The sequence below is a fragment of the Halichoerus grypus genome, chromosome 1 (genome assembly GCF_964656455.1).
Source record: "Halichoerus grypus chromosome 1, mHalGry1.hap1.1, whole genome shotgun sequence".
In the NCBI taxonomy this organism is placed as follows: domain Eukaryota; kingdom Metazoa; phylum Chordata; class Mammalia; order Carnivora; family Phocidae; genus Halichoerus; species Halichoerus grypus.
The window spans coordinates 54,826,423-54,853,014 of NC_135712.1; the positions used below are offsets into that span (position 1 = coordinate 54,826,423).

Genomic DNA, 26,592 nt, shown 5'->3' on the forward strand with positions numbered 1-26,592 from the left:
CTGTTATACTTGACTGAACATCTCTATTTCTACCAAACTGATGTTTTGATAACAATGATAATCAACAATTTAAAAAATCTTACTCGAGGTATATATACTTAGGTTTGTACAAAGATGAACATACATTTTCCCCTGTGGTGCTTGCTCCCCTTTTATGTGTGAGTGAAACATTTTATTTTCCTGTGTCAAGTACTGGCAAAATCCTTTTATGCTTCTACAAATATCAGCCTTCTATGTCTTCATTACTTTCTCTTCCTTGCCTTCTGGTGCTCTGGGCTGTCTTTGTCCAACAGTAGAATTTTAGCGTCCTTTTCTTGATATAGAGAATGACTCAGCTGTCTCTTGATGAGATGATAAGACAGTCTCCAATAATTTGCATATAAAAGCAAATTCTATTAGTTTAGTTGTGTATATGCATTTGCCAAGAAACAGTGGTTCACTGTTGTTCTAAAATGCAGCTAGTTTATTTGATATCTTCATTGTAAAGGCAATGATATACATCTTTTTTCTTAAATACAAGTTTCCATCAGAGGAAATGATTTGCATGATTAGTTCTGTAAGCTATTCCAGAAGCCATAATGTATTCTCTCTCTTTTGACATGTTCTTCCAGGTCAAAGAGCCCATTTCCTGGTCTGCAGGTATCCTTAGTTATTGCCCAAGAAAACACCTTCACTCTTCTAGATTTGCATCCTTTTGCAACACTCTCTTTCTTTTTCTAGGGCCTTCCAACCACATTCCCCCATTTTATTGGTTCTATTATACTTTGTTTGTGAGGAAACTGTTTAGGTAATAAATAGTGAATCCTGCATCACTTTCTTGTTTTCTGGAACACATTATCTGTTCCCCCACACTAATAGAAATCAAGCCCCTTCTCAAGGATACCACAATCCTCACACTTCTCCAGTAGAGGTCACCTTTCCTTTCCTCCCACTTCCATCCCTAGAAGCAGGATCCAGAGATATTTTCAACATTCTTGACCTGCCCTTTTGACATTCATTGTATTACTAAGTCTTAAACATTCACAATATCCCATCTATTTCCAGGACACTTATCCTTTGGTCAACGATTTCAGCCCCAGCCTGAAATGTTTTATCATCTCTATTCCAATCCCTGCCATACTCCAGCACTTCTGATTAAAAATTAAAACAGAACAAAACCTACAGCATTTGTCCTGTTTGGTGACCAGAATTTTCAGTTGCATATTTCAAATAAAATTTTCATTGACCTTCTAAGATCTTCCACTCTCCATTTCTCTAGTCCTTGTCTACCTTCACTTAGTTTCCTTGTCAATTCTGGGTTTTGCAAGCTTTCATGTGAACTGATTTATTTTATCCTCGATCTATATAGACCCAAATACAAGTGATTACAACCAAATGGCTCTGATCTTGGTCAATTAGAAAATGAGCATTCTGAATTCGAAATTGAGGTGAGGCAAACGAGAACTGGGTCCTAAGAGGGAGATTGATGCTATTGATACATTTCCAAGTGTTATTCTGAGATTTATACTCTTGTCCAGTCCTTTGGCTCATTCATAATGGCGATTTCATGTGAACTCCCTCCCAGCCTCCTCCTCATCCCATCCTGCCAGACTGAGCTGCCACATAAGACTTGGGCAAACTGCCACACTCAACATGGATGTCTACTGCCCTCTAGTGTCCATTACAAGAAGTGACCTATGGCGGGCATGTTGGTTCTGTGGAAAAAGTTACCTCGGATTGATGAAAACCATGGCTGGAGTCCCAGTGCCTCATATCCATCCCTTTTCCCCCCTTAAATCACTTATTAACATCATATTTTCCACAATGTCAAACTTTCTGTTTTCAAGGAACATTCCTAGATACGCTGCCTCAATCTCAAATCAATATGCTCCCTTACCAGTTTACTGAGATCAAAGCCATTTGGTGTAAGCACTCCCCCTTCTGGAATGTCTGTGTCTTCCCTTTCACTCAGCCTCTGAAGAAGTTACCTTCTCTGAACTAAAGAGGAACCCAGATTTTAGGGTAACAATAGCAGATGGAGAAATGAGCAGAAAGAGCAGAAATGCAGAAAAGGTACAAAGAACAGAAATGAAGGCAGGTACAACTCTTCCCAGAACTGTACAGTCAAAGGGAAGGAAAAAAATCTGATAGTAGAGGAAAATCACACAATTGAAGAAATGATTTTTATAGCATGGAAAACTTGAGTTTATTTGCAAGTTGATGAGACGCTTCCAGTAAAAAGGAATAATTACTAGAACATAACCCAGAGCGAACAGCATAGTCCTTCATATCATATTCTTCCACTTTTCTTTCCTTGTACCTCCCTTTACTCTTGTTCATATATCCCTAAGTGTCAAGCATCATGTATATATATATATGGTCAATAAATATTCCGTTGAATTGTACTGACTGGAGAACATTGAATTGGCCAAATTATGAAGCCCAAGTGATATCACAACTAGGATTTTCTTGAAAGGTCCATATTTTTGCCTAAATGGCATTCCCACCCCCACCATCTCTTACTTTGTAAATTAAAAAAAAAAAAAAAGTGAGCCCAAGGAGAGTAATTGCCTTACCATCGTTATTTATATCGATCTCATGAAACACCAAGTTAGTGAATTCTTCAGGACGCAGAGTTCGCTGGCCACTGAGGGCTTGTACAAGCTGCAAAGGGAAATCAAATCAGGGAGCACAACTTTGCTGGAAGCAAATACATTTTGTGACATTTCTACCCTCAACGTGACAGAATTTGAGGATATGTTCATGTCATTTTGGCTGCCCAACCTGTTCTAGTTGTTAAAAATAAATAAAAAGATTATATGTCAGTTCAGGGTAATGAGGTTTAGAAATTTAATTAACTGAATACAATCTGAAGTTTGATATTATACGGGACGAAGGGATCCATTCAACATATTAGGTCACAAAAGATGCAAAAAAGCCTACTGCAGAAAAGAACTGTAGCGGCCACTGTCATAAGAATTCTGGACCTAGAAAACAAACAATAATCTCAACTTCAGATCAGTTATAATTGATCTTATGGAGAAACAAGAAAGGATATTCTGTAAGCATCTAAGGCTTCCCCTCCAGCTTCTGACACTAGCATCTCTGGTCCTTTTTGCCCTTTTGTAGAATGATCGACTGGGAAGACAGATATGTATGCCTTGGAAGGACACTGAATTTCTCTCACATCCTGCCAGCACCTTTTCATCATAAAGGCTGTCAGGGGACCCAGAGAAAATGACATTTCCAGCTTTCCTAGAGGGGAAATTTAACCATGCTCTCCTTCTCCCCCACCTCCAGGTGATTAAATTAAATGACCAATATTTGATGTAAAAATTCATAATAAAATGAAAGAAAGATGGAGAGAGAGAACGAGTAGTCATCTGGGAATTTGAACATAACTATCTTGACTGAACATGAAGGGATCTTCAGAAAAACCGCTGACAACATATTTTAATTGAGGGCATGGTCTGCAATAGGACTATCTCTTCTGCTGCTTCTTAAGCATTACTGAAGCTGAATCCAGGATCAGTCAGAGCGAACAGTGGTAATGCACCACTCCTGGCCTTAGCAAGTCCAGGTCTCACGGTTAAATATACAGGAATACTTAGAATAATGGTTACATACATGTAGTATCCTATTAGATGAACATTTTTAGGGTTTCTCGGTGTCTTGACAGAGGTCCCAAAAGCCTAGAAAATTTGGCTAGGCATCCAGTATTCCCACAGCCTGAAGGGATACTAGACCACATGAATACGTCATAATAAAAGATTATGCACTTTCTAGGATTTGTCTGTCACCCATCACTGGGCAATATATGTGAGACTGAAGGATTGATGGAAGGTTGACGAGGCCTGAAGGGGTATTTTCGGAGGGAGTCGTCAGTGTTTCCTGTGTTTTCCCTCTTCTTACAGAAGAAACATGGTTGGGGGATGGGCCAGGAGGCATGGGTTGTTTCCTTCTTTCCTCCCTCATTTAGCATGTCTGCGCTTTCTCCTGCATTTTGATAAGGACCACTTCTGAGCGGGAGCAGGAGGAGGTAGGAGAGAAGGGGGAGCAGGACACCTCTGACTTGGCAGGCACTGTCATGGCTACCGACTGTCAGAGCTCTCTGGATGGCAGATGTTGGAAATCCCCTCTTTCTCTGAGACCATGTTTCCCCTTCATTACTGAGACTCTCCTGCAATTCCCTAGATGTGCATCATGCATTTTGATTCCAGCTGACCCCTCGAGGCTCCTTCTACAAGTTCTAGGTCTGAGTTTCTCAACATCTGCACAATTGATATTGCAGACTAGACAATTCTTTCTTGTTCGGGATTGTCCTGTGCATTGGAGAATGTTTAACAGCCACCCCTGGTCTCTAAACAATGGATAGCATTTGCACCACACCCTCCTCCACTCACCGCCTAGCTGACAACCAAAATGTCTCCCAACATGGCCACATGTCCCCTGGGGGAGTAAGAGTGCAACCTTGCTCCTGGTTGAGACCAACTCTCTAATTCTACCTCCAGCTCCCTCTTCTTCTGAGGTGCCCTCACTTCTCCAAGTGGCTCAGCTGGACAAGATCCAAGACAACTCCATGTCAACTTCCCCACCCCCCCATATCTGATCTATGAATAAACCTCTGTCCCAACTAATTCTAGGCATGAGATACTTCCCAAACGGCATCCCTCCACTCCACCGCCATGGTCTGTTTCATATAGATTTCTCAGATTCAAACACTGGAACACAGTGTTCCCCAAACCTCTATGGTCTCCTTAAATTCCCGTGCCGTGGACTTGAAGTCTCTTACCCAAGAAATCGTCTCTAATAATTCTTCTCAAAAATTCTCCTGACCATTTTATGTTTTTGAAGTGAAATTAAGATGTAACTACATCTTTGTAAATTTTGCCTATAATCTAGTACTTCCTTTGGATCTTTTGATGGTTGGGCTGTATTTTATTTCAACATCCTGTTATCATGTACTGAGAGAACTTCTATTAAACAGCATGTATTATTCATTACCCTATTTTTTCACTTGCTACCACAAACGTTTGTTGATACTCATTTTTTGTAAGTACATATTCCATTGCATAAATTTATTTAAAACTTTTCTTCTTTTAAGTCATTTATTTTTAGTATCTTAAGTGACTCTGTGATGTAAATGATAGAACTTTTATCTTTGATGATGTTAATGATTGTTTTTTCTGACCAGAAATGTTGGCTCTAAAATATAAACTTTTAGTCTCTTGATGCAGATTACCAAATTCCCAGGAATGTTCTATCCATTTCTACTCCCTCCACAAGTATGTGAGGGTGCTCTTCTTACAGTGCCCTTGCCAGAATTAAATCTTACTCTTGTTAATTTTTATTAATTTCATTGGAGACAAATAGTATCAATTATTAATTTCTGCCCTGTGCTTTTATTATTTGTTTCTTTATTTCTTTTTGTTCTCCTTTTAACACTTCAGAAAAAAACTCAATTAGCTACTTAATATTTCTCTTTTCTTTACTCATTAATGGAAGTTACACATTTTAACTAATGAAAACCTGTGCAAAAATTTCCGTAAGATTTAAACAAAATCATTTTATCCTTTCGTTCCTCCTAATTCTTTTGAGAATTTGATGACCCTCTACCTCTCCCCCAAAAAATGGATAACATACAAGAAAAAATTTGCACTCAATTTCATGGTCTTCAAGGATTCCCAAAGGTCACAGATCCATAGATCCCAGGATATGAACCCTTGCTCTGAGTACTGCTTTGGAGGCATCCCCCAATATTTGTATGCTATATTACATATTTAATTTTCTAAAATAAATTTGAGTATGTTTATTTAAGAGAATATTCTAAAATTTACATGTGGTTGGGCAGTCTCTAGAGAATATTCTGGATTCCTAATTTTGTGTTGCAATATGTAATATGTATACAGAATTTCAGAATTTTAATGCTTACAAAATTCAATTACAAAGTGCATCTTAGCACTTTTTTGTGAATTACTTGTGTGAGATTAAAGTGGAAGCAATATTAATATTATCATACTCTTGAATTCTTTGCATATGTTGGTTAACTCTACATTTGATAGTTTTAAATTTTAACAGGTTTGAGGTGTTTAATTATAATCGTAGTCCTACCCATTTATTTTTCTTTACATTGTTGCTAATATTTATACTATGTATTATGTTTGTAACTCAACTCCTTCATCTATAAATGGAAGAATTTGGACCAGATCATTTCTAAGACCTCTGATTCTAATTCTGACTCTGTGTTACAAATTCACTATATCGCATTCATAATGTTTATTTTACTTCACATTCTCACTTAAGTACAGTGTCCCATTTAATCATCTTTTACTCTAGGATCCATTTCATCTCATACCATGATAATAACTATTCCCAATTCCGTGATGGGGGGGGTTGAGATTTATAAAAGGACTCATTGAACTTTAGAGCTGGAAAGGATCCCAGGATCCTTGAGCTACCTATTAGAAATACTTTAGTCCAACCCCCAGAAAGATTGATGCCCAGCTTTCTTTGTTCTTAGTCCATGGCTCTTGCTATACAAACCATCTAGTATTTCAGCTGTTCCTCACAAAACTTTCTGCACGGATGCAGACAAAAAGATAAATTGTTTTAGAATATCATGTTTATTTCATTTTTCATCTCAGTACTCTGCTACATCTGTGAATTTGAACACCAACAAGAAAATGCTGGTTTGCAGGTGCACACTCAGTAACCAATAGCATAGAGAAACTTACATGGCTCCAGTGGTTCCAAATGTACATCCCAAGAGTCACCAACCACATAGACAGCTGTTGCCAGCTCCACAGGGAAGAAAATTATATTAACTATACAATGTCCTACAAAGTTCCTTCACTACTTCACTTACCATGAAGATGTTCAGTAGTTCCTTTTTGTCAATAGAACCGTTTCCATCAGCATCATACAGTTTAAAATACCATTTTAATTTTTGCTCCATTTTTCCTCGTATAACTAAATTTACAGCAGCAATAAACTCTAAAAAGTCAATAAATCCATCCTATGGAAAGCAAGGTGGAAGGGGAAATCAATATCTAAGAAAAACAATTGTTTTTTATTTGAGAAGTCACGGTTCATGAGCAGGACCATTAGCACAAATTAATACAACCCACAAGATTTCAGCATAGAACTATTCCTGGCACTTTGTTAAACAAACAAACAAACAAAAACATGGGTGATGTGTATAGAAACAAGTAACTTTAAATATATAGGTAAGTGTCTTTTTTAGAGAAAATATCTACTCCTTATGTCAAAAAAAAGGAAAAAGTTCTGGAATGCCGTGAGGGAAGGCTGTGTCCTCACCACCAGACATCCTACAAGGGCTGTCTTCTCCTGAATATCTTCAGGTTTTGTTGCTTACTCACGAGAAGATGAGGGACCAGTTTCTAGTAGAAAGGAATTACCAAGGAGCTAAATTCTGTACTCCTTTTTAGAGAGCCCGGTTGATCTTTTTGGAATGCTGAACTCCGCGATTCCTTTTAAGTACGTCGTTTTCAGTATGAATCAAAATTTATGAGCCTCTTTTCTGTAAAGATTTTGCCATATTAGTCAATCTTAGAAAAGCCTGTTTAAGGCTCTCAAGCTTAGGCAGTTCCCCTCATCCTGTTTTAAATGGGTAAAACACTCCCAGTTGGAACAGAAATAGTGGGTATCATTCTTAAGACTCATACCCTTCAAACCTTGCTCGGCCAAACGCTCAACCATCGTAAGAAAGGTGACCAGCTCCAGGAGGTGTGTGCGGCCCACTCTCTGCTGTGTTCCCGTGGGAGTTCAGATGCCAGCGGGAGCATATTCAGCCCAGGAAAACATGTTGTCAGCTGCATCCTCCTTGGAACTTTGGAATGTAGAGTCCTATTTACAAAACAGGATGTGGCATAAAGTACTCCCTTTCCCTTGGATATAAAGGGCTTGAGAATTATCGGCTTGTAAAATGGTATGTGTTTGCTTTGAGGCTCAAGCTTTTGTGTCTAGCCTATAAGAAAAGCAAATGAAAAATCACCAGTAGTTCTGGATGTGAAGCAAAGCCTGCTTGCTGGTTAACAGCTTTTTGTTTTATTTTACTTTGCTTGTTTTGTATGGTAGACTACTACAGTATCTTGGCTATTAAAAGCCAATGTGCTAATAACTATAGCATTGTCTTCAAAATGTATTATTTTTTTAAAATTCTCTACAATATATAATAAAAATATAAAATATTTTAAAATTTTACTACATGTATTAGATTTTTACATTTTACAGCTTAGATATCTTCACTCTATCAATAACTTTAATACTTCTTATAAGTGATAAGACTTCTACTAACAGTTTGGAGTCTGGTTGAATGAATCTCCTAAAGGAAATTTACTCAAGTCTACAAAACATAGCTGGTTTTACCTTTTCTCCATCAGCCTTTCTTACTGTTCGTTACCACTTCACCATATTAATCCCTAGCCTACTATGGCTGAGGCAAGGGAGATATGTTATCATAGAGTGGAAATGTATTTAAGATGACATCAAGATATCTTCCGATTTGGCGGGACATGACCATTATTTTTCAGTGACGAGACCGGCAGGTGCAGAGGATAGAAGTTGGGTGGACAGTATCCAATCAGGGCACATTGGCTCCCATGTCTTCCTCCTGCGTCTCTTAGTGCTGACCAATCAATACAACTGTTTCCTGGGTAGTCCTTATGCGTGTTTGCCCAAAGGTTACAGAAGCGTCCCCCCTGAGAAGGCTGAGTTGGCTTGCTATAAAGTTTCCATAAAAACCTTTATTTTGTGAGGGTTTGTTTCACTTCTCGAGTCTTGCTTCAGTGATCACAGTTTTTGGCGTCACCTGTATGATGAATGGCAACAGACTAGATTGAGTAATGTTGACTTTAGAACATTTGGTATTTTATGATTAGGCAACAGTGGGCAGGTGGCCCTAACTCCTTCCAAACCAGGCTGTGGAAGCTCTGAGCAAACTATATCAGGAGATGAGCACAAATATTTTCATTGTATGGCTTTAAAATGGACAATCCTGCTAATCTACAACCAAAGTTGATGGTGGGTAAGGAAGGAAGCCTTTTCTACTTAGACAAGTGCAGCCTTTGGCAAAATCTCCTGCAAGCAAAACATTTTCTGTCTTCATTTTAGCATTCCGTTATGTAATTAGACAAATTCTTAGCAATCTACAGCCAACTCTTCTTTCCAATTATCTTTCTGGTAAGATTTTGTAGAAATTTGCATCAGTGAGACAACTCTGGTGAATGTGATTTAATGGCTTGTGTTAGTGTTGGAGAGAGTTTTAGGTAATGCTTATTCTGTAAATCAAAAGATAAGGTAATTATTGCCTTCGGTTAACCTCTAGTTTTCAAGCCCAGGGTGGGGAGGTGGATAAGAACCACAGAGAAGGTGAGATGTTCCTGCAAATGTGACTAGGAAGAATGCAATAGAGGATGTTCAAAGACTTTTCTTTGAGGCTATCCAAGGGAACACTGTTAAGTTCATATTGCTGTATTTGAGCCACCGGAGTCCTTGTGGCACATAGAACTGTCTGGAGATGTCTGATACCGATTGGCCTTGCGCCAGAGTAGGGTTCATAAACTCCCTGCATCATAATCACAAGGGGACAATGAAATATGCAGATTCCTAGAACCTGACCCCCAAACAACACCATCAAAACTACTTGGGTTGGGGCCCAAGAGTCTGCATTTTAAAATGCTCCCCAGGGAAGTCTGATGTATCCTAAGATTTGGGAACCACAGACCTAAGCTGTTTTTCTTAGATGTCTTAGATGTCTTCTTTTGTAGGCAATGTTATCATCTAGGTATCTAAGTGGCTGTGGTAATTGTGACTTATTCTCACTTGAATTTATATAACCTTATTAAGACTAATTAGAAAAAATATTACCCACATGGTTCAGTCTCAGAATGACGCAGGCATACAAATCCAGCCCAGCAATCAAAAATTAATTTCAAAATAACAGCAAGTCTTTACTTTCATTTCTGGAACAAACACAAGTTGCAAGAAATGTATGGATTTCTTCACAACACTCCCTTCCTCTCCCATCTGCTCCCGCACATACGTCCTGCTGCTCAACCTTCAGCAATCTCCACTGCCCAGTGTCTTCACAGCCAGCCTGAGCACGAGAACACTTCAGCCTTTCACTCTCCCAATGTGTCTCATAATTCTGCACCAAAATCCTAAAACATTAGTTTGGCAATGGCAGGATCCTCCTTTGAGGTTGAGGGCAGGGAGGAAATTGGGCCCATTCTCATGAGCCTCAGGGAAGGAGAGTTTGGGAGCATGTGTACAAAAATCATTTGAATCCCAACACGTTTATAGATTTATACATTATGTTGTTGGGGTGGAGTGGGTTAAAGGGAAGAGTTAAACAGGGCCAAGATATGGAAGCATGACAGTTCCTCGGGCTCCAAAAGGAGTTTGGTCCATTAACACATTATGAATCATTTTGTAGAGGGCGGTGAAAACAAGAGAGAGAAAAAATATATGGAGACTTTAAATCCAAGCTTTCTCGTGGTCTCTAAAATGTATGGGAACTATAAGGCATACTTTTTACATCTATAAAGAAAGTATAAAAAGATAAAAAATATGTAAGACTTTCTGTTCTTTCTTTCTACCATTAAAGAGATGAAACGTTAGAAGTCTAATACAATAAAAAATAAGGAAAACAAAATCTATTCTGTTCCACAAACAATGAATCATGGAACACTACATCTAAAACTAATGATGTAATGTATGGGGATTAACATAACAATAAAAAATTTTTTAAAAAATCTATTCTGTTCTATTCAGCAGAAAATCCACAGGTGGAATTATGTGGTCTCCAGGCAGGGTTCACAACCTGCCATAAATTACAGTTGCTTTCAGGATATGATCAATTTGAAATGCAGATAGAAAGTTAAATTATAAAACGTATATGCATATGAATCAATTATTTTATTATTTATTACTAAGTATAAAAGCTATAAAATCTATCGTATATATATTTCAAGCACTGTGCTAGTCACTTTCCAAGCATCATCTCTAATTCTAACAGCAACCTGATAGGCAGCCTTATTATTCTTAGCTTACAGAGGAGAAAACGGAGTTTCAGAGAGGCTAAATAGACGAGTTAAATAACAAAGTTAGGACATAGGTGGATCTAGGATTTAAATACAGTTAGCCTTACTCTAAGGCTTTTGTTCTTTGTACCACCCAGTATTTATTGCCCTCAAAACGCATTACAACCGAATTCTTCTTCTGAAAGGGGAGTCCATACCGATGGGACACATGCAGTGCGGCGTGTTGCTCTGGATTCACGCGTGTAGACTATTTGGCAATACAGTCGTATAGAGTAAGGTGACCCCATGTCTGCAGATACTACACCTTGGCGCCTGTGCTTCCTCCATACCCAGTGCTGCCCAAGGGACAGCTGGCCTGTGTGGTCTGAGCTGCTTCGTCTCAGGGACACTGTGAGCCCAGAGAGCTCTTGGAGCCACCACTTCCAGATCTCCCTCACCTGGCTTGCAGAACCATCTGGCTCAGCGGGACAAAAAGTGTTCTCTCTCCTCTTGCCTCTCCTGCTTCTTGGTATCTTTGATGAACACTTCTGTCCATTTGGGAATCCTTAGCCCCCTCGCCCTACCCAAGGATTTAGCCTCCAGCACCCCAGAGACAATAGCCCTCCCAGCCTATGTTTCCCTGGAAATTTCCCCACGTGCCCCTCCAGGAACAGAAGCCCACACACTGGTGTAGCTAACCCTGTTGTGTCCTACCCTCTGCTCCTGGTAAGACTCTACAGTGTCCCTTTGCTCTGCGGCTGGTACTTGCTTTGGCTCAGCATTTCCCCCTCTTCAGGGCCTCACACCTGCATTGCAGCCCTGACTAACCCCTCCATTCTCCCCACTTGGTAAAACACCCAGGTAAGATATCACCATAGGTATCATCTGATATGCCAGTGTGGTCCTGCCATCACTCTCTGTATGCCTGAGAGACTCCAAGAAACAGATATTGAAATGTCATCTCAATATATTTCGAGACATCTGCTTTGGAGTTTTGTCCCAGGGATGGAGGTACAAATTTATAATCTCGGTAACGTCCTTGGGGGAACTTGGCTTCATTTCACAGATTCAAATTGTAGAATTTCAGTTCTAGAAACAGTCCTTCATTTTGCAAATAATAGTAAAAATAACAATCATAATAATCATAATGACAATGACAACTATTTTTTTTTAAAGGAGATACAAGTCTATTGAATACACTGCAAAGGAGCAGGGGGGCAGAACAGTAAGGGAGAGGCTGTCTGCTATGAGGCAATGACGGGGGGCTGTATTTAAAGAGGGAAGGTGAGAAGGTCTGGGAACAGAGGGAATTTTCCTTTTTTGGTACCTGTGTCCTGGTGTATGTAACCCATTTATCAGCTATGACTTATGGATATTTTGAGGTGGGTCCCACCTAATGGACCTGTTTGTATCCAGCCAGGGGGTTGGGGATCACTGTGGGCCCTTCTACCTTACTCAGGTTTCCATTGTCCAAGTAGATTGGATACAAGTGGCCTCTACATTCCCCCCTGACAGATCAACAAGGACAAATCTTTGGCATTTGAGTGGAGGTCTCGTCTTCAGTAGCTGCTTCATGCTGAATGAAGGGCGTAGACATGCCCCTACCTATGGGTCAACATTGGTCAGTTGGGAATTTAATAGAGGTTATGGAAGACTGAGGCAGCTGGGTCTAGAGTTGCTAATATATGGGCGTTTCCTTGAGCAGAGAGGATCATCCACCAGCTTGAAGTTATGGCAGTGAGGGAGTCTTGACACCAGGTGGGGAGACACCAGTGTCTTGAGTCTCGAGTGCTGCTGGTGAGATTTGTAGATGTCAGGCTTAAAGCATCCTTGGATGGAGTGGGAACAGGCAGCCGGAATCAGATGGGTTTTTCTGGTTTGTAATTCACATGTCTCTGCTGATCCTTTTGAATGGCCCTTAGAACCATACGCACAAAGATCATCTATACGTGAGTTTTGTAGCAGTTTCTCCGAAGCTGACCTCAAGTTGCCCAGCATCAGTTTCTAGGGCTTCTCTTCCAGGAAGCCTCCTCAAACGAGGACAATGACAACTATTGATGCTGATGTAAAAGTTGCTACACACACAGGCCAGGCATTGTGCTTTTCACACCTGAATTCAGTTAACCCGGAAAAGGCCCTAAACGGTATATACCAATAAGCACAGCGTCCTGGGGTCTATTGACGCCAAGACCGTAGGAACAGGATTGTTATTACAACAACTAGGGGTCAGACCCCATACGTTCTAGTGTACCCTCTCACTCAGGAAAACAAATAATCCGAATCCAACACAAATCTTCCAAACCCTCCCCCAGAGTAAAACTACCCCTTCTCACAGCATTAATGTTCTGCTACTTTTCACAGAATCGCTACCTGGGAAGAATTCACAGATTTCCGCAGCCCCTCACCTGAAGACATTTCGATGTTTCCATTCTGTCACATGTGACACTTCCCAGTGGTATTTTCCCAGCTGCGGCAAGGCCGCAGCAACACAGGAACTGAAATGTCTGCCTGGAAATGGTTGCTCAGACGGTCGGGGCAAGGAAACCGAGAGAGTTCGTGTAAGCACATTGTATGATTGATCCATAATCGTCGGTGATATTTAATTTGCATTCTAGGAGCTGCAAAAAAAACTAGGTAATATAAGGACCCTCTCAATTTTGTCAAACATCTATGAATACTTTTTAAAATAATAGTTTTGTGAATTTTTGAAATCTGTAAAAGTTATGTTCAGCATTTATGACCTAGCCCCATTTTCACCGACAGACACTTACATTAACAACAAACATAGTCTCCATCAGCCGTGGAGTTTCTGGAATGTCCTGAAAAGAGACTCAGCTCTTTAAGATGAGAAATATACTGCTGGCTTGGTAGGTCGGTTCTATAACATGATCTTTACGCAGATCACACAAAGTTGTTCTTGACCACAACTGTACAAAATTCAAGTGTTCTGGGACAAAGGATTTCTCACAGTACTTATCAAACAAGCTCACAATTCTGAATAGGTTTCCTGGGTATCAATCAGGAAGCCCTGAGCATCTGTGCCCAGCATGCGGCCAGCTCGGTGGTGTCTGGACCACTGTGGATTAGAAGCCAGTCTCAGGTGCTTTGGGGGAAGGCAGAACAATTGTCTGAGTTGGATCACTTCTGAACGGGCTAACTTTGGAAGACCCACCAGCGACTATAGCAATGGCAGCCTTTTGCAAGAACTTCCTTAGATAGCCAATGTGTCTCCCTAAGCAATATTGTCACAGATAAGATAAAATCCAGTCTCACCCTAAGTCAGACAGCTTGTTGTCTCCTAAGAGTGTTATTTCCCATGGAAGAGCCTGGATCCTTGTCTTTACTGAATAAAAGAGGTAAACAGAGACGGACCAGATGGTGGAGCATATAGACCTGTATTACTTGCTTCAAGGCTGTGCTTCTCTACTATGATGTAACTAAAAGAATAGTCAGAGGAACTGCCTCTGAATTAATAGATTTGGACCCAAGGTCCCTTTTTTAAATGTATCCATGCTACGAAGCTCTTCGGTAGCAAAAATGGGCTTAGAGCCCAGCTTTCTAGCACTTTGACAGTGGTCTTTCTGGCATAACTGTGGTGTTCCTATCTGGATGCACAGTCAAACCACCTGGCAGTTTAAAACAAACAAAACATTGTTTTGATTCGGTGGGGCTAAGGTGGAGGCCCAGCCAGGGGTCACTTTAATAACACCCCCAGGTGCTTCTAATATGGAGCCAGATTTGAGAACGACAATTCCAACAGATTTTGTTCAAATACACGAGTTACAACAGCTTACGTTTCAATGTATGTCAGCAGGCACAGTTGATGTCTTTAACGGGTAAAATTCTGTGAGAAGCTCAAGCAACATGTTGATAAGTGATGTTATACACGGAAACGCTTTGTAAATTACAAAGTGCTGACCAAAGATGAGGTATTTTATTATCACCAACAAATGCTTCCTGAGAGCTTCTGAGTTGGTCGTTCAGAAGCAGTAGGCTCGGTCTCTCCCTTTAAGAGATTGCAGCCTCGTGGGCTAGAGTAGATGCTCATGTTTCCAGTAATGTGTCTTACGAAGAGCGGCAGTAATGGAGGTCACCCTGCAGGCCAGACAACCTAATACAGTGTCAGAAGCTGCAGGGCAGACAGGGGGTTAATGAGCGGCAGCAATTACGACACAAGTTAAAAGCCAGGTTGCCTGATCCATTTTTCAAGGGTTCTCACACAGAGAGAAGCGAAGGAACCAACTAACCAGAGGTCACCTGTGAATTTCAAGTAGAGCCAGCGCTCCCGTGCAGCTATCCCGGGTTGAAAAGACCGTTGAAACTCAAAGATGATTCCCATTTAATTAATTTCATTCTGTGACTGGCAACCATTTGAAGGGGCCAATGTGCCCCCAAACAGCACAAAGGACCATCTACAGCACTGGGGTCGGTTAAAGAGGAGAAATGGTGGGCAAGCGGCCTCTGCACCTGGAGGTACACCCGTTCATTCGGAAATCGAATTTGAGCTTGATAAAGAATAAAGTTAATCTTCACTGTTATCAGACGCGTGGGGGCTGAGATCAGAATTATCTGCATTTTACAGATAAACGCACCATCCCTTGGTGGGCTATCGTGCACATTTTCCCAGTTTTCTCCTCGTTATTTCACATGAGCTCAGGGATAGTGTAGGCGGGCTAAGTCTTGTCTCGGTTTTAGAACTGATGACCCTGACACACACAGGCTATCTGAGTCTTGTCCGAGATTACACACACGATAAGGGTCAGAGCTGGGATGGGGGCCCGGCAGCCTCACCCCTCCCGTAGAGCCTCCACCGCCCCGGGGGTGGCCTGGGCTTCGTAGTACAGAGATTCACAAAAAGGCTCATTAAAAATAGCAAGGGAGCTAACATCGAAGCTAAGATTTGATTTGTGAACATATTTATAGGTAAACTAGCACATATATTGTAGTAATCATCTATTAGATCCCCCAGCTTGCTACTTACCCTCACTTCTCTTTCTGTAACAGTTATCACCCACGTTTCTAAGAAATCATTCGCCTTCCCTCCTTGATTCCCAGGATTTTCCGAGGAGGTGAATTTAAATACCCTGAAAACTTGCCCTGCTGTTTTGTTTTCTCCTAGCCTTTAAATGTCCCCTAGTGCTGACAACAGCTTTTCTGGCTTAAACCATCACTCCATTTACGGTTTGAGTTCCAAACCCGTAAGTTCAGAGAAACCATTTTCTCTCACTTGTAGACCTCGGAGTCTTACAAGGGGCAGAGCGCTTTTGATCTCGGAGCTCCCAATGGCACTCTGTTTGGATAAAGCCCAGACGCCTAGATGTGGCCTAGATGTGGACCATTCACCTTCACGCCTATCAGAGAGAAAGAATGTCACCGGCAGCCAGAGGGCCGAGGGCTCACTTTCTGCTCTGAGATTCTCCAGGCAAGTCACTACGGGCTTCTCGGTGCTCGGCGTGCCTCATTGCTCAGCTGTGATGTAAGAAGTCACACAGTGGCAACAATGGGCTGTCCGGACACGGCAGAGACACAGGTGAGACGGCCAACATGTGCGGTTGCCAGGGATGCTCTAGCAGTGACCCTCTGTCTTGGTGAGGTCCCCACGTACCCTCCCCTCTCCTACCTGGTAGAGAGCTGTTCTCTTCATTTAAATTCACAACTCCTCTGTTAAAGGTGGAATACCGTAGCAATTTACGGTGCAGCCCTTGGAGTCAGACTGCCAGCATTCCAATTCTGCTGTGTCGTTTCAGGTGAGTGACTAAACCTCTCTGTGCCTCAGTGTCCTCATTGGGAAAATGGGAATGCAAATGTGAAAAATGCGAATGTGAAAAATAGTAGCTACATATATAATATTGCTGTGAGGAATCTAATGACCGTGAAGTGCTTAAAACAGTGACTGGTACAGAAGCATTCAGTAAGTGTTAGCATTTACGGGTAATAATTCAAGTTCTTCCCTTCTTCCAGAGTCCCAAAGTGCCTCAACTTCTCCAAAAGGCCTTGCCTAATTCTACATTTTATTTTTGTTTCATCTTTGGATCCCAATAAATGTACCTTGAATAGCTCAGTCCTGCTATAGTTTGTTATGCTGCCTTATTTTACGCTTTGGGCATTTAGTCACCACATAACTTTTATCCTCAACCAGATTGTAAAACTCTCTGGGGGTATAGAAAGTCACGTCTACTACTTACCTACCTACTCACCCCCATCCTCACACCACTCCAAAATGCGAGTGCGCTTTTTCTACCATGCCTGTCCTGCTGGGATAGCACTGGAGAGTTTCCTGCCCCCCATCCAGCCTGCCTGTCTAGGGAGAAGCTGGTCCATCGGTCACATCTCCGCGCAGGGTTTAAAACCAGCCTAGAGTACCTGAGACCCATCTAGAATCTTGCAACTAAATAGTATGCTTTGCCCTCTTTCAGTCTTCGATTCTTCACTACCTTTTATTACTTGAGGATGCATTTGCCATCCCACAAGATTCTAAACTCCTTTGAGGACAAGCAGGTGCTCAGTAAATATTTGCAAATGCAGTGGGATAATAATGGGGTGTATTGAGGATGTGACTCTTCTCCTGCTAATCTTTTTTTCTTTATTTTATTTTTATTTTTTAAAAATTTTTATTTATTTGACAAAGAGAGACACAGCGAGAGAGGGGACACAAGCAGGGGGGGTGGGAGAGGGAGAAGAAGGCTTCCGGCCGAGCAGGGAGCCCGATGCGGGGCTCGATCCCAGGACCCTGGGATCATGACCTGAGCCAAAGACAGACGCTTAACGACTGAGCCACCCAGACGCCCCTGCTAATCTCTTCTATCATCTAGCCCTCCCATAGTCAGTGAAGATTTTCATTGCCTAAGAGTTAAGTCACTGTAGCAGAAAAGCGGAAAGCAAGTTCATTCTTAGCTCTTGACTCTCAATAGTTTAAGCCATTTAGGATTCAGAGCATAAAATTCATGCCATAAACAAAAGATTGGAAAGAACACATAATTAGAGCCAGTTTTCTCTAGTTTCTCCTGGGTCCTTCCAAACTAGATCAAGATTCCAGAGGCTGGATTCGGGAAAGAAGAGAGAATTGCAAGACTCTGGGGAACGGGAATGGGGAGAGGGCACTGCTCTGTGAGGGCCAAGCATGGCTGGAGGTCTGGGTGACAGGAAATACGCCAGGTGGGTGTGGCGGACAGAAGAACAGAAGCACCTGTGGTTCACTCACTGGGCTTGGGAGGAAGGGCTGGATGGAGAATCTGGTCACACAGTCCTGAGCCAGCCGAGGAGGCTTCTGTGCCTAGGAGTATGAGGAAGCTCAGAAAGAACCTGACCCAGGAGGCCCGCCGTGCAGACAGCGGCCTTGCGAGTGGGGGCAGGAGGTGAGAGGAGAGATGCAGTCTCAGCAAATACCAGTGTGAACAGCTGCCCCTCTGCCCCGGGTTAATGCCGATTTCTATGCATGGGCTTTACCTGCAGCCCTGGGAAGGGGGAGCACTCCTTGGTAAAATGGGGGCTCAAAATATAAATTAACTCCATTATGGAAAACTAAAGTTACATTTCCCGAATGCCTGAGAGTGTGAGCTGAAATTCTTAAAAGCTATAGGGGTAGAAAAGAAATTTTAAAATTTCCCTTGAGATAATCACTCAAATTGGGAACTAGGTTATACTTTGGAAGACACAGTGGCCCTCCTTGGTATAAATATGAAAAGAAAAGGGAGGGAAGGAGAGAGAGGAATGGAAAGGGGAAAAAAGTGCAAACATAAGAGTGAGGATACTCCATTTGTCACTATTTTATTCAATCACTCAGTAAATATTTGTTCGTCTATTTTACACCGCCATGGTAGGTTCCTGGTCTGGGAAAGCATGCAGGATCTGAAGGGGATGATTAATGTGTTTTTATCATTCATGTTTTGCACTGTTGTTTCACAAGGATGAATTCACGCACTACTCGTACTTAAAAAGAGAGAGGAGAGGTGCAGAGCAAATGGCAGATCTCGTGTGAAGAAAGCAGGGCGGCCGGAGTGCAAAGGTACCGGATGCACAGCGCTGCTGGGTGCTTCTCTCATGGCTGGATCTCAGCACAGCACAAGTTAGTTCAATTTTGTCTATGCATAGAGCCCAGAGTGTAGGTTCGTGCCTCGGATGGGAGGCAGTTTCCCGGGAACTGGGCATTTTGCATCCATCTCCAGGTGAAGCCCACGGATGCTGAGGCGAGAACAGTGCCTTGTAGGAGCCAAGAGCCAGCAACATCATCACTTTCACAGCGTTTCTTGTGTGTGGAATATCTGTGCTGGCCCAGACCCAGCTGGAATGCTCCCCAGACGCTCATCCGCTTCCGCTTCGGCAGTGAGGCACGTCCCCAGCAAATCAATGGCACAAATGGCGGGGTGGGGGAGGGGAGGGTTAGGGGACTATTAAAGTTGCGGTGACACTGTCAGCGCTGGGAGCCCACCTAACTTCAAGTCCTGCCGTCTCACCCTGGGCGGGTTTAACACAGACCACAAGAGCCACACACTTACACCGTGTCGTACTTTTTAATCAATTAAATGAAAAGGCGTATAATGTAAAACTTTGAACTTTCTGGTTATTTTTTCTAGCCTTTATTTACATCTTTGTAATGATGGTTATTCTACTGATGTTTTAGATTTATCAATTCTAGACATTATCTGTTTAATTTCCTGTTATAGCAAATGACAGGTGTTTAGTTCCATGACCCCATATATATATCCAAGTAGTGTCCTGGCGCCTATTCTATCTGCTGGTGCGAGCTGATTGTTAAATTTTCAGGAAGTTTGCAGACCAACTATTAAATGGTTGGTAGCTTGAAATTGGCCATGGTGGGAGTATTTACGCCATGGAAATCAGCATAGGTTACCAGGGCTTCCCCCACCACCCCAGAGAACTAGTTAAACATTTCCGAGCACACCACAGTTCTTCCTCCATATTCACAATTGTAGTCAAGAGTTTAATTTTAATGACTAGTACATTTTGTTCTCTGTATAGCCCATTGGTGTACCAAAATTATGGACTTCCTTATTTTACATGGAGTTAATAATTGCCTCATCATCATCAGGCTGACACCTCCTGAAACTAATGGACAATCCAAGAAAAGTGTGACAACCAATAATTATGCACTTACAAAGTACTTTTTGCCAAGCAAATGAATCTGAATCTATTCAAGATTTACAGATATGAAGAATAGACAGCTTGAGAGCACTAGAAAGCTAGATAGCACAAGAAAGCAATCAACTAAATCCAGAATGCAAAACATTCTACAGAACCAATGACTCACTTGCTCCAGCAAATGAATGGCATAAATGGGGGGTGGGGGGGAGGAGGTGGTTAGGGGACTATTACAGAAAAAAACAGACTTAAGAGTCATAGCCACCAATTTCCACCTATGGACCTTGTTTGGATGCAAACTCAAATCAAGGAACAATAAAAAATATGCTTAAGAGATACATGCATCCCTATGTTTATAACAACATTATTTATAATAGCCAAGATATGGAAGCAAGAGTGTCCACTGATTGATGAATGGATAAAGATGTGATATATATATATTTTTTTTTTCCTTCTTAGATTTTAGGATTTTCTTTTTATCCCTGTTTAAAAAAATTTCTCCATGTACACTGTAGGTTGATGTCTTTCTATCTATTGTGCTGGGCCCTTGTGAAACATGTGTCTAATAGGTCTGGGAAATTTTTCTGGTTTGTTTTGTTATAACTTTACATTTTCTCTGGGCTCTTTTCCTGTGACTCTTATTCATTGGATATTAGACCTATTAATCCTAATTGAAAGATCTTATTTGGAGAAATGCTATTTGGAATGAAACAGGAAGGAAGTCAGGAAAGGTTGAATGAGCTAATCTGACCCAGATGAAGAAGGGTGTAAAAGAAGTTTGGACGGAAGTGTCCTAGACACTCCTGAAACCAATGGTTTGACAAAGCCACCAGGGAATCCTTGAGTCAAAGCCTGCTGACAAAGGAATCCTGTGTCTTAGAAATGGGTTGGCCTTATTATTTCTGCCACACTCAATCATTGGTGGTAATCTAAAACCAAGCATGGACTCGATGCATGCAGTGAAGGATTTCAAAGCAATGCACCTGGGGTCCTGGTCAATTACCTTCCAGTTAGATCTGAGGTGCCAACGTCACGGCCGCTACTGTAAAGTAGGTTCTATTATCACTGCGATGTTGAATGCGTTAGTCTATGTACCGTCCCCAGAACACCATCAGACACATTTCAAGCATTAACTATGGCTAATTAACTACTGTTGAGGAGTGACAAGGAGATGCCTGCAAGGGTCTGTGATTAGCCACAGGAATTGTTATAAATCTTATGCTCTAAACTTTAGGATCTATTTATTTCTACTTGAAGCACGATTCCAACAGGTTTAGGTAACTGGAGTACATAACAAAGCCAGGTTAGAAATGACAGTGTACAAAGAGATTGGAAGCTCATTATTATTAGAACAATCAGAAAGCTGGGAAAGGTGTGTCTGACAGCAGGGAAAGAGAAAAACAACAAAAGGCAAACACAACGAAAGCATATATTTTCATGATTTTCAGCATCAGGAAACCTAGCCCCAGCAACTTCAATAGGCATGGGTGCTTGGTGGTATTTCAAAAATGTAACAACCAATGTTCATGATAATGACTCTGATATCAAAAAACGTTTCTCCGGCACTTTGAGGAGTCAGGAAAAGTATGAAATGCATTTTACAATGATTTCCATCCAGAATAGTTAAAACCGTAGAGAAGCAGATAGAGTAAATCCTCCAGGATTCTGGACAGCTGATAGTTTTATCGATCTGATTAAATATACGGCTTTTTTTGTTTTCCTGTGCATAACTGCATACCATTTCTTACTATCACTTGATAACGAACAATCCTCCCTCTTCTCATTTTACAAGCTTTTATATCGAGATCCCACTTTGTGTGGCATCCGTCATCACCGCCTAGGTTCACTTGCTCGCTAAGCAAACACAAAATCTCTACGATAAATCACGAACACCAGCAGAACTCCCGAGTGATTTAAATTAAGCTCCTGAGGTGGGCTTGGCCGTCCCGGGGCTGTCGCGGAGAGGCCACTCCGATGGCGCACGCACAGACTGCCTGGCTGACCACAGCCCCTGCCTCCTCATTTTGACAGCACTTCTTGTTTCTACCCAGCGCTCCTTTTCCCATGTTCCTGTTCTCACCCAGGAACCACCGACACGCAGTGCTTCCACAAACACTGGGCTAACAACAAAATCTCTGGCCTGGGATAGGTCACCAGCTACTTGGAAGAATAACTGAGAAACCCTGACAGCAGCTCATCTTCTAACCTCCCGGCAGGACTGCCGGAGTCTGAGAAGCTGCCTTCTAGAACCACAGACCTCCGCTGTGAACGAGGCGGCTTTCAGCGGGCACAGTGGGACAGCAGCTGCTGCACGAAGAGCAAAACATGTAGGATGGCGGAGAGAAGGAGCTGAGACACACACACATAGGCAGAGACACACAGACCACATGCCAACATGCACACAGTTCCCTGTCTGGGTCACTTCGGGCTGTTGTAACAAAAATACCGTAGACTGGGTGGTTTAAAGCACTCAGAAATTTATTTCTCACAGTTCTTTAAGCGAGGAAATCCACGATCAAGGCTCAGCCTGGTTCCCTGTCTGGTGAGAGTCCACTTACTGGTTCATAGACAGCCAGTCTTCTATGTCCTCACATGGAGGAAGACACTCTGGGGTCTCTTTATAAGGGCACTAAGCCCACTCATGAAGGTTCTGCCCTCATGACCTAATCACCTCCCAAAGACCTCCAAATACTATCATATTGGTCCCGCGGGAAGGTGGGGAGGGTTCGATTTCAACATATGAATTTGGGCGTGCAACGAATAAAGAAGGAAAGCTCATTTAGAATGGAGTCAGGCGGCCAGCAGGGAGCGCTCTCACACCCTACCACTCCTAATCAATTGCAGACCCACCCGGAAGAGACTGGATCTTGCCTGTAGATACTTTACTAGCCCAGCAGCAGAAAAAGAAGCGCCCCCCCCCACTCCGCAGCAGTCCAGCCCATGAGATACCATCACAATTCAGACAATGAAAAGCCATTATACTTCAAACTCCCAGTTTACTCCAACCGACTTTTTGTTTATAAAAGTCTTCCCAATCTCACCCTTTCCTCTGTACAGGAGTGTTCCTCTCCTTTGTTCTGCAGACATGCCTATGGTTCTGCCATAGCTTGCTTGTCCAAAATTGCAATTCTCTATTATTTCCAAATAATCCCATTTTTGCTGGTAAAAATAACTGGCAGTTTTATTTTTAAGGTTAACAGGGGGGACACAAGCATTCAGCTTACAGCCTATCTAGAACATAGTTCAACGTTAAGAACAAAAGCAGAATCTGTCTCATTTTCCCACTGATTTGTAATCTCCTTGGGGGCAGAACTGTTGTTTGTTTGCATCTACACTAAGTAAAACTTATGAGGAGGGAGACACTGTCATGCTAAGCAGGCAGTACGTCATTCATGCTTGATAACAAAGAACATGTCCTTCCTATGCTTACGAGTCTCTTATTAAGGGTTTGTCTCCCTCTCTGGTTTCATCTTGTTTTATTCTTCCCAGGTTTTTTTTTTTTTTTACTAACCAGAATCATGCTGTATGTATTGTTCTTTGATATGCTTGTTGGAGATGTTCTCAGCCTAGCACACTCCTTTTATCCATTCTATATTCCACAGAAATAGATGTTTGGGTTGCTTCATTCTGCTGTTATAATTATTCCCACTTTTGTGCACAAACTTGAGCACAGGGGGTGGAATTTGAGGGAAAGAGTGTCAATTTGAGCCCTTGGCAATCTGAGGTGAAGGCGTGTGGACCTGGCATTGAGCAGGTAGCAGGCCGTGCATGCTGACTCGGGCAGGAGGGCGGCTGGACTGTGAATTTGGGACTCACAGGCTGATGGCATAGTGTGTGACAGGGATGTGGCTGGTTTTGCTTTTAATTTTTGTTTTTCTGGGAAACTCGATCTCTCCCTCTATTCTAAATGAAAGCCTTGCTGGATAGAGTATTCTTGGCTGTAGATTTTTTCCTTTTAGCAGTTGGAATTTATCATGCCACTTTCTTCTGGCCTGCAGAGTTTCTGCTGAAAAACCCATTGATAGCCGTATGGGGTTTCCCTTGTATGTACCTGCTTTCCTTTCTCTTGCTGCTTTTAAAATTCTCTCCTTATCACTACTTTTGGCCATCTTATTTACTTTGTGTCTTGGCACAGACCTCTTTGGGTTGGTTGTGTTGGGGGCTCTCTGTGCCTCCTGGATCTGGATTTCTCTTTCCTTCCCCAGATTCAGGAAGTTTTCAGCTATTATTTCTTCAGACAAATCTGCCCCCTTTTCTTGCTCTTCTCCTTCTGGGATCCCTATCATGCGACTGTTATGCTTGACAGTGTTGCTGAGTTCCCTGGGTCTATTCTCATTTTGCATATTCCCCCCCCCATCTGCTTGGCTTGATTACTTTCCATGACTCTGTCCTCCAGGTGGCTGATCCTTTCTTCTACTTCCTCTTACTTGCTATTTATTCCAGATGGGTTGCTGGAGGGGAGTTGAGGGAGGGGGATAGGGTAACTGGGTGGTGGGCATGAAGGAGGGCACGTAATGGAATGAGCACTGGGTGTTGTATGCAACTGATGAATCACTGAACTCTACCTCTGAAACTAATAATACACTACATGTTAATTAATTGAACTTAAATTTTAAAAAAGGGAAACCCCCCAAAACAAACAAAAAACAACAAAAAAAACAAAAAACAAAGAACATGTCCTAAAAGAAATCTGTTCCCAACATTATTACTAGAACCAAAATAGCTGTTAATTTACCACAGGTTTCATTTTCCCCAGTTCCCAGCTATTACCTCCTTTTAAGTCATCTGCTGTTTTGGTTTGTTGTTGTTTTGTTTTTGGTTTTGTTTTGATTTGGAAAAGGGCTCAAAGGGCTGTGCTAGATTCCATATGTCCCAATGGACAGCCAATTGTTTTAATTGTATTGAATTATCACTTCTTTCTCATCTATTCTCACACACAGCCTTCTAAAGTCATCTATTTTTCAATGAGCAGCATTTCCCCTTTCCCTTTCATTCTAGATGGCATCAGCCCATTTTGAAATATACAGGTAAAAAAATAACTGAAAGGCACAAGGAAAATTAGGCAGGAAGAATTTGAGCCTGCTAGGTCAGATTGTTACTTTTTTGGCTTATTTTTTTCTATTCCCAGTTTTTTCCTCATCTTTGTATTTTTACAAGTCTTGAAAATTAAATGTGCAGCAACTCCTCAGGAATGAGTAAATTCAAGACAATAGTTGAGTGACAATCTTTAGGAACTAAAATTTATCTGAATTTAAAACTAAATTGTTTTGTTTTTTCCCCCAAGTAAATTGGTCAGATATGAAAAAGTATTCCAGCATTCCAGCTTCTGAGTACAAACAACATGCTGGCGAATTTGTATTGATTTTACCTGCCAATCTAGATGCAATCACACTTTTTAAAGCAGATTCCTGTAATTTGGTTTTCTATAAAATGTCACCAACGCATTAAATACTTTGAAAACAGTCTTTGTAAATCAATCTGCACTTATTAGATTTATTTAAACGATAGCATTAGAATTCCATGCCGAGATTTAATTTGGTGTTAAAATAACTCCCTACATGAGGAACATTTCCAAGGGCGGAGAGGCTAGTTCCCAATTACTTTCATGCCGTCAGTGCTAAATGTGTTTAATGACTCACTTACCTACAAGCTGTGGGTTCTCTGAAGAGCTCCCTGTTCAGTGAGATGCACACATTTTACCTCAAGCTCTTTCAAATTTTCAAAAAGGGGACAATGCAGAACCATAGCCAAATAAAAAGTAAAGATCTTACCTTGTTCATGTCAAAGGTATTATAGACTTGATCAACATGTTGATTGGCCTTTGAATTCAGACCCTGCAGACCCAAGAGTGTCTTAAATTCATGCAGTGTTTGCAGGTCGGATGGATATTCCCTCATAAATTTTCTGTCCCATACATAGTTCTCTTTAGCAGGAACTGCTGTCTGACCACCAGCTATGGATTCGCTATTTCCCATCGTGATTGACGGTCTCCAGCTTTTTCTCAGGTTGTTTTCATGTAAGGTTCCTACCGATTTAGTTCCTCACTCTTCACTAAAACTGGAGGCTAACATATGCCTTTAGAGAGTTACTCTAAACCTCTTACAGTTATAGGCTAAATAAGAATAGAAAGCCAGTGAGATTAACTCATCTGTACAGTTTTAAGACTAGGTCATTTATTGCTAACTGATGGGATTGCACTTACTGCCATTCAGAGATACAGTTTTCTGTGAAGGGCAGAGGCAATATTTTAAGCAAGTAATCTTTGCCATATTGTCAGCCTAAATTATGCCTACATTGTGGAGTGGGGTCTCATGGAAGGAACTCTGAGTTGCAATCAGGAAGCCTGGGCTCAAGGTTTTGTTTACACTTCCTGCAGTGAAACATTACAGGCTCAGCGTTCCCAGCTGTAAAATAATAATAAGAATATTTGCCTTTTCATACATAAATATTGTGAAGATAAATTCAGATGAAG

At 41.6% G+C, this 26,592-nt stretch overlaps 1 protein-coding gene across 1 annotated transcript in view; it reads right to left on the bottom strand.

Moving 5' to 3' along the window:
* Positions 1-26,173, bottom strand: part of GUCA1C (guanylate cyclase activator 1C) — a 32,489-nt gene extending 6,316 nt beyond the window's left edge. The window contains 3 exon segments of the mRNA XM_036120547.2: positions 2,556-2,643; positions 6,845-6,994; positions 25,892-26,173. Of these exon segments, the coding sequence (XP_035976440.2) occupies positions 2,556-2,643; positions 6,845-6,994; positions 25,892-26,095 (442 nt within the window). The 5' untranslated portion in view covers positions 26,096-26,173.
* Between the last annotated feature and the right edge of the window lie 419 nt (positions 26,174-26,592).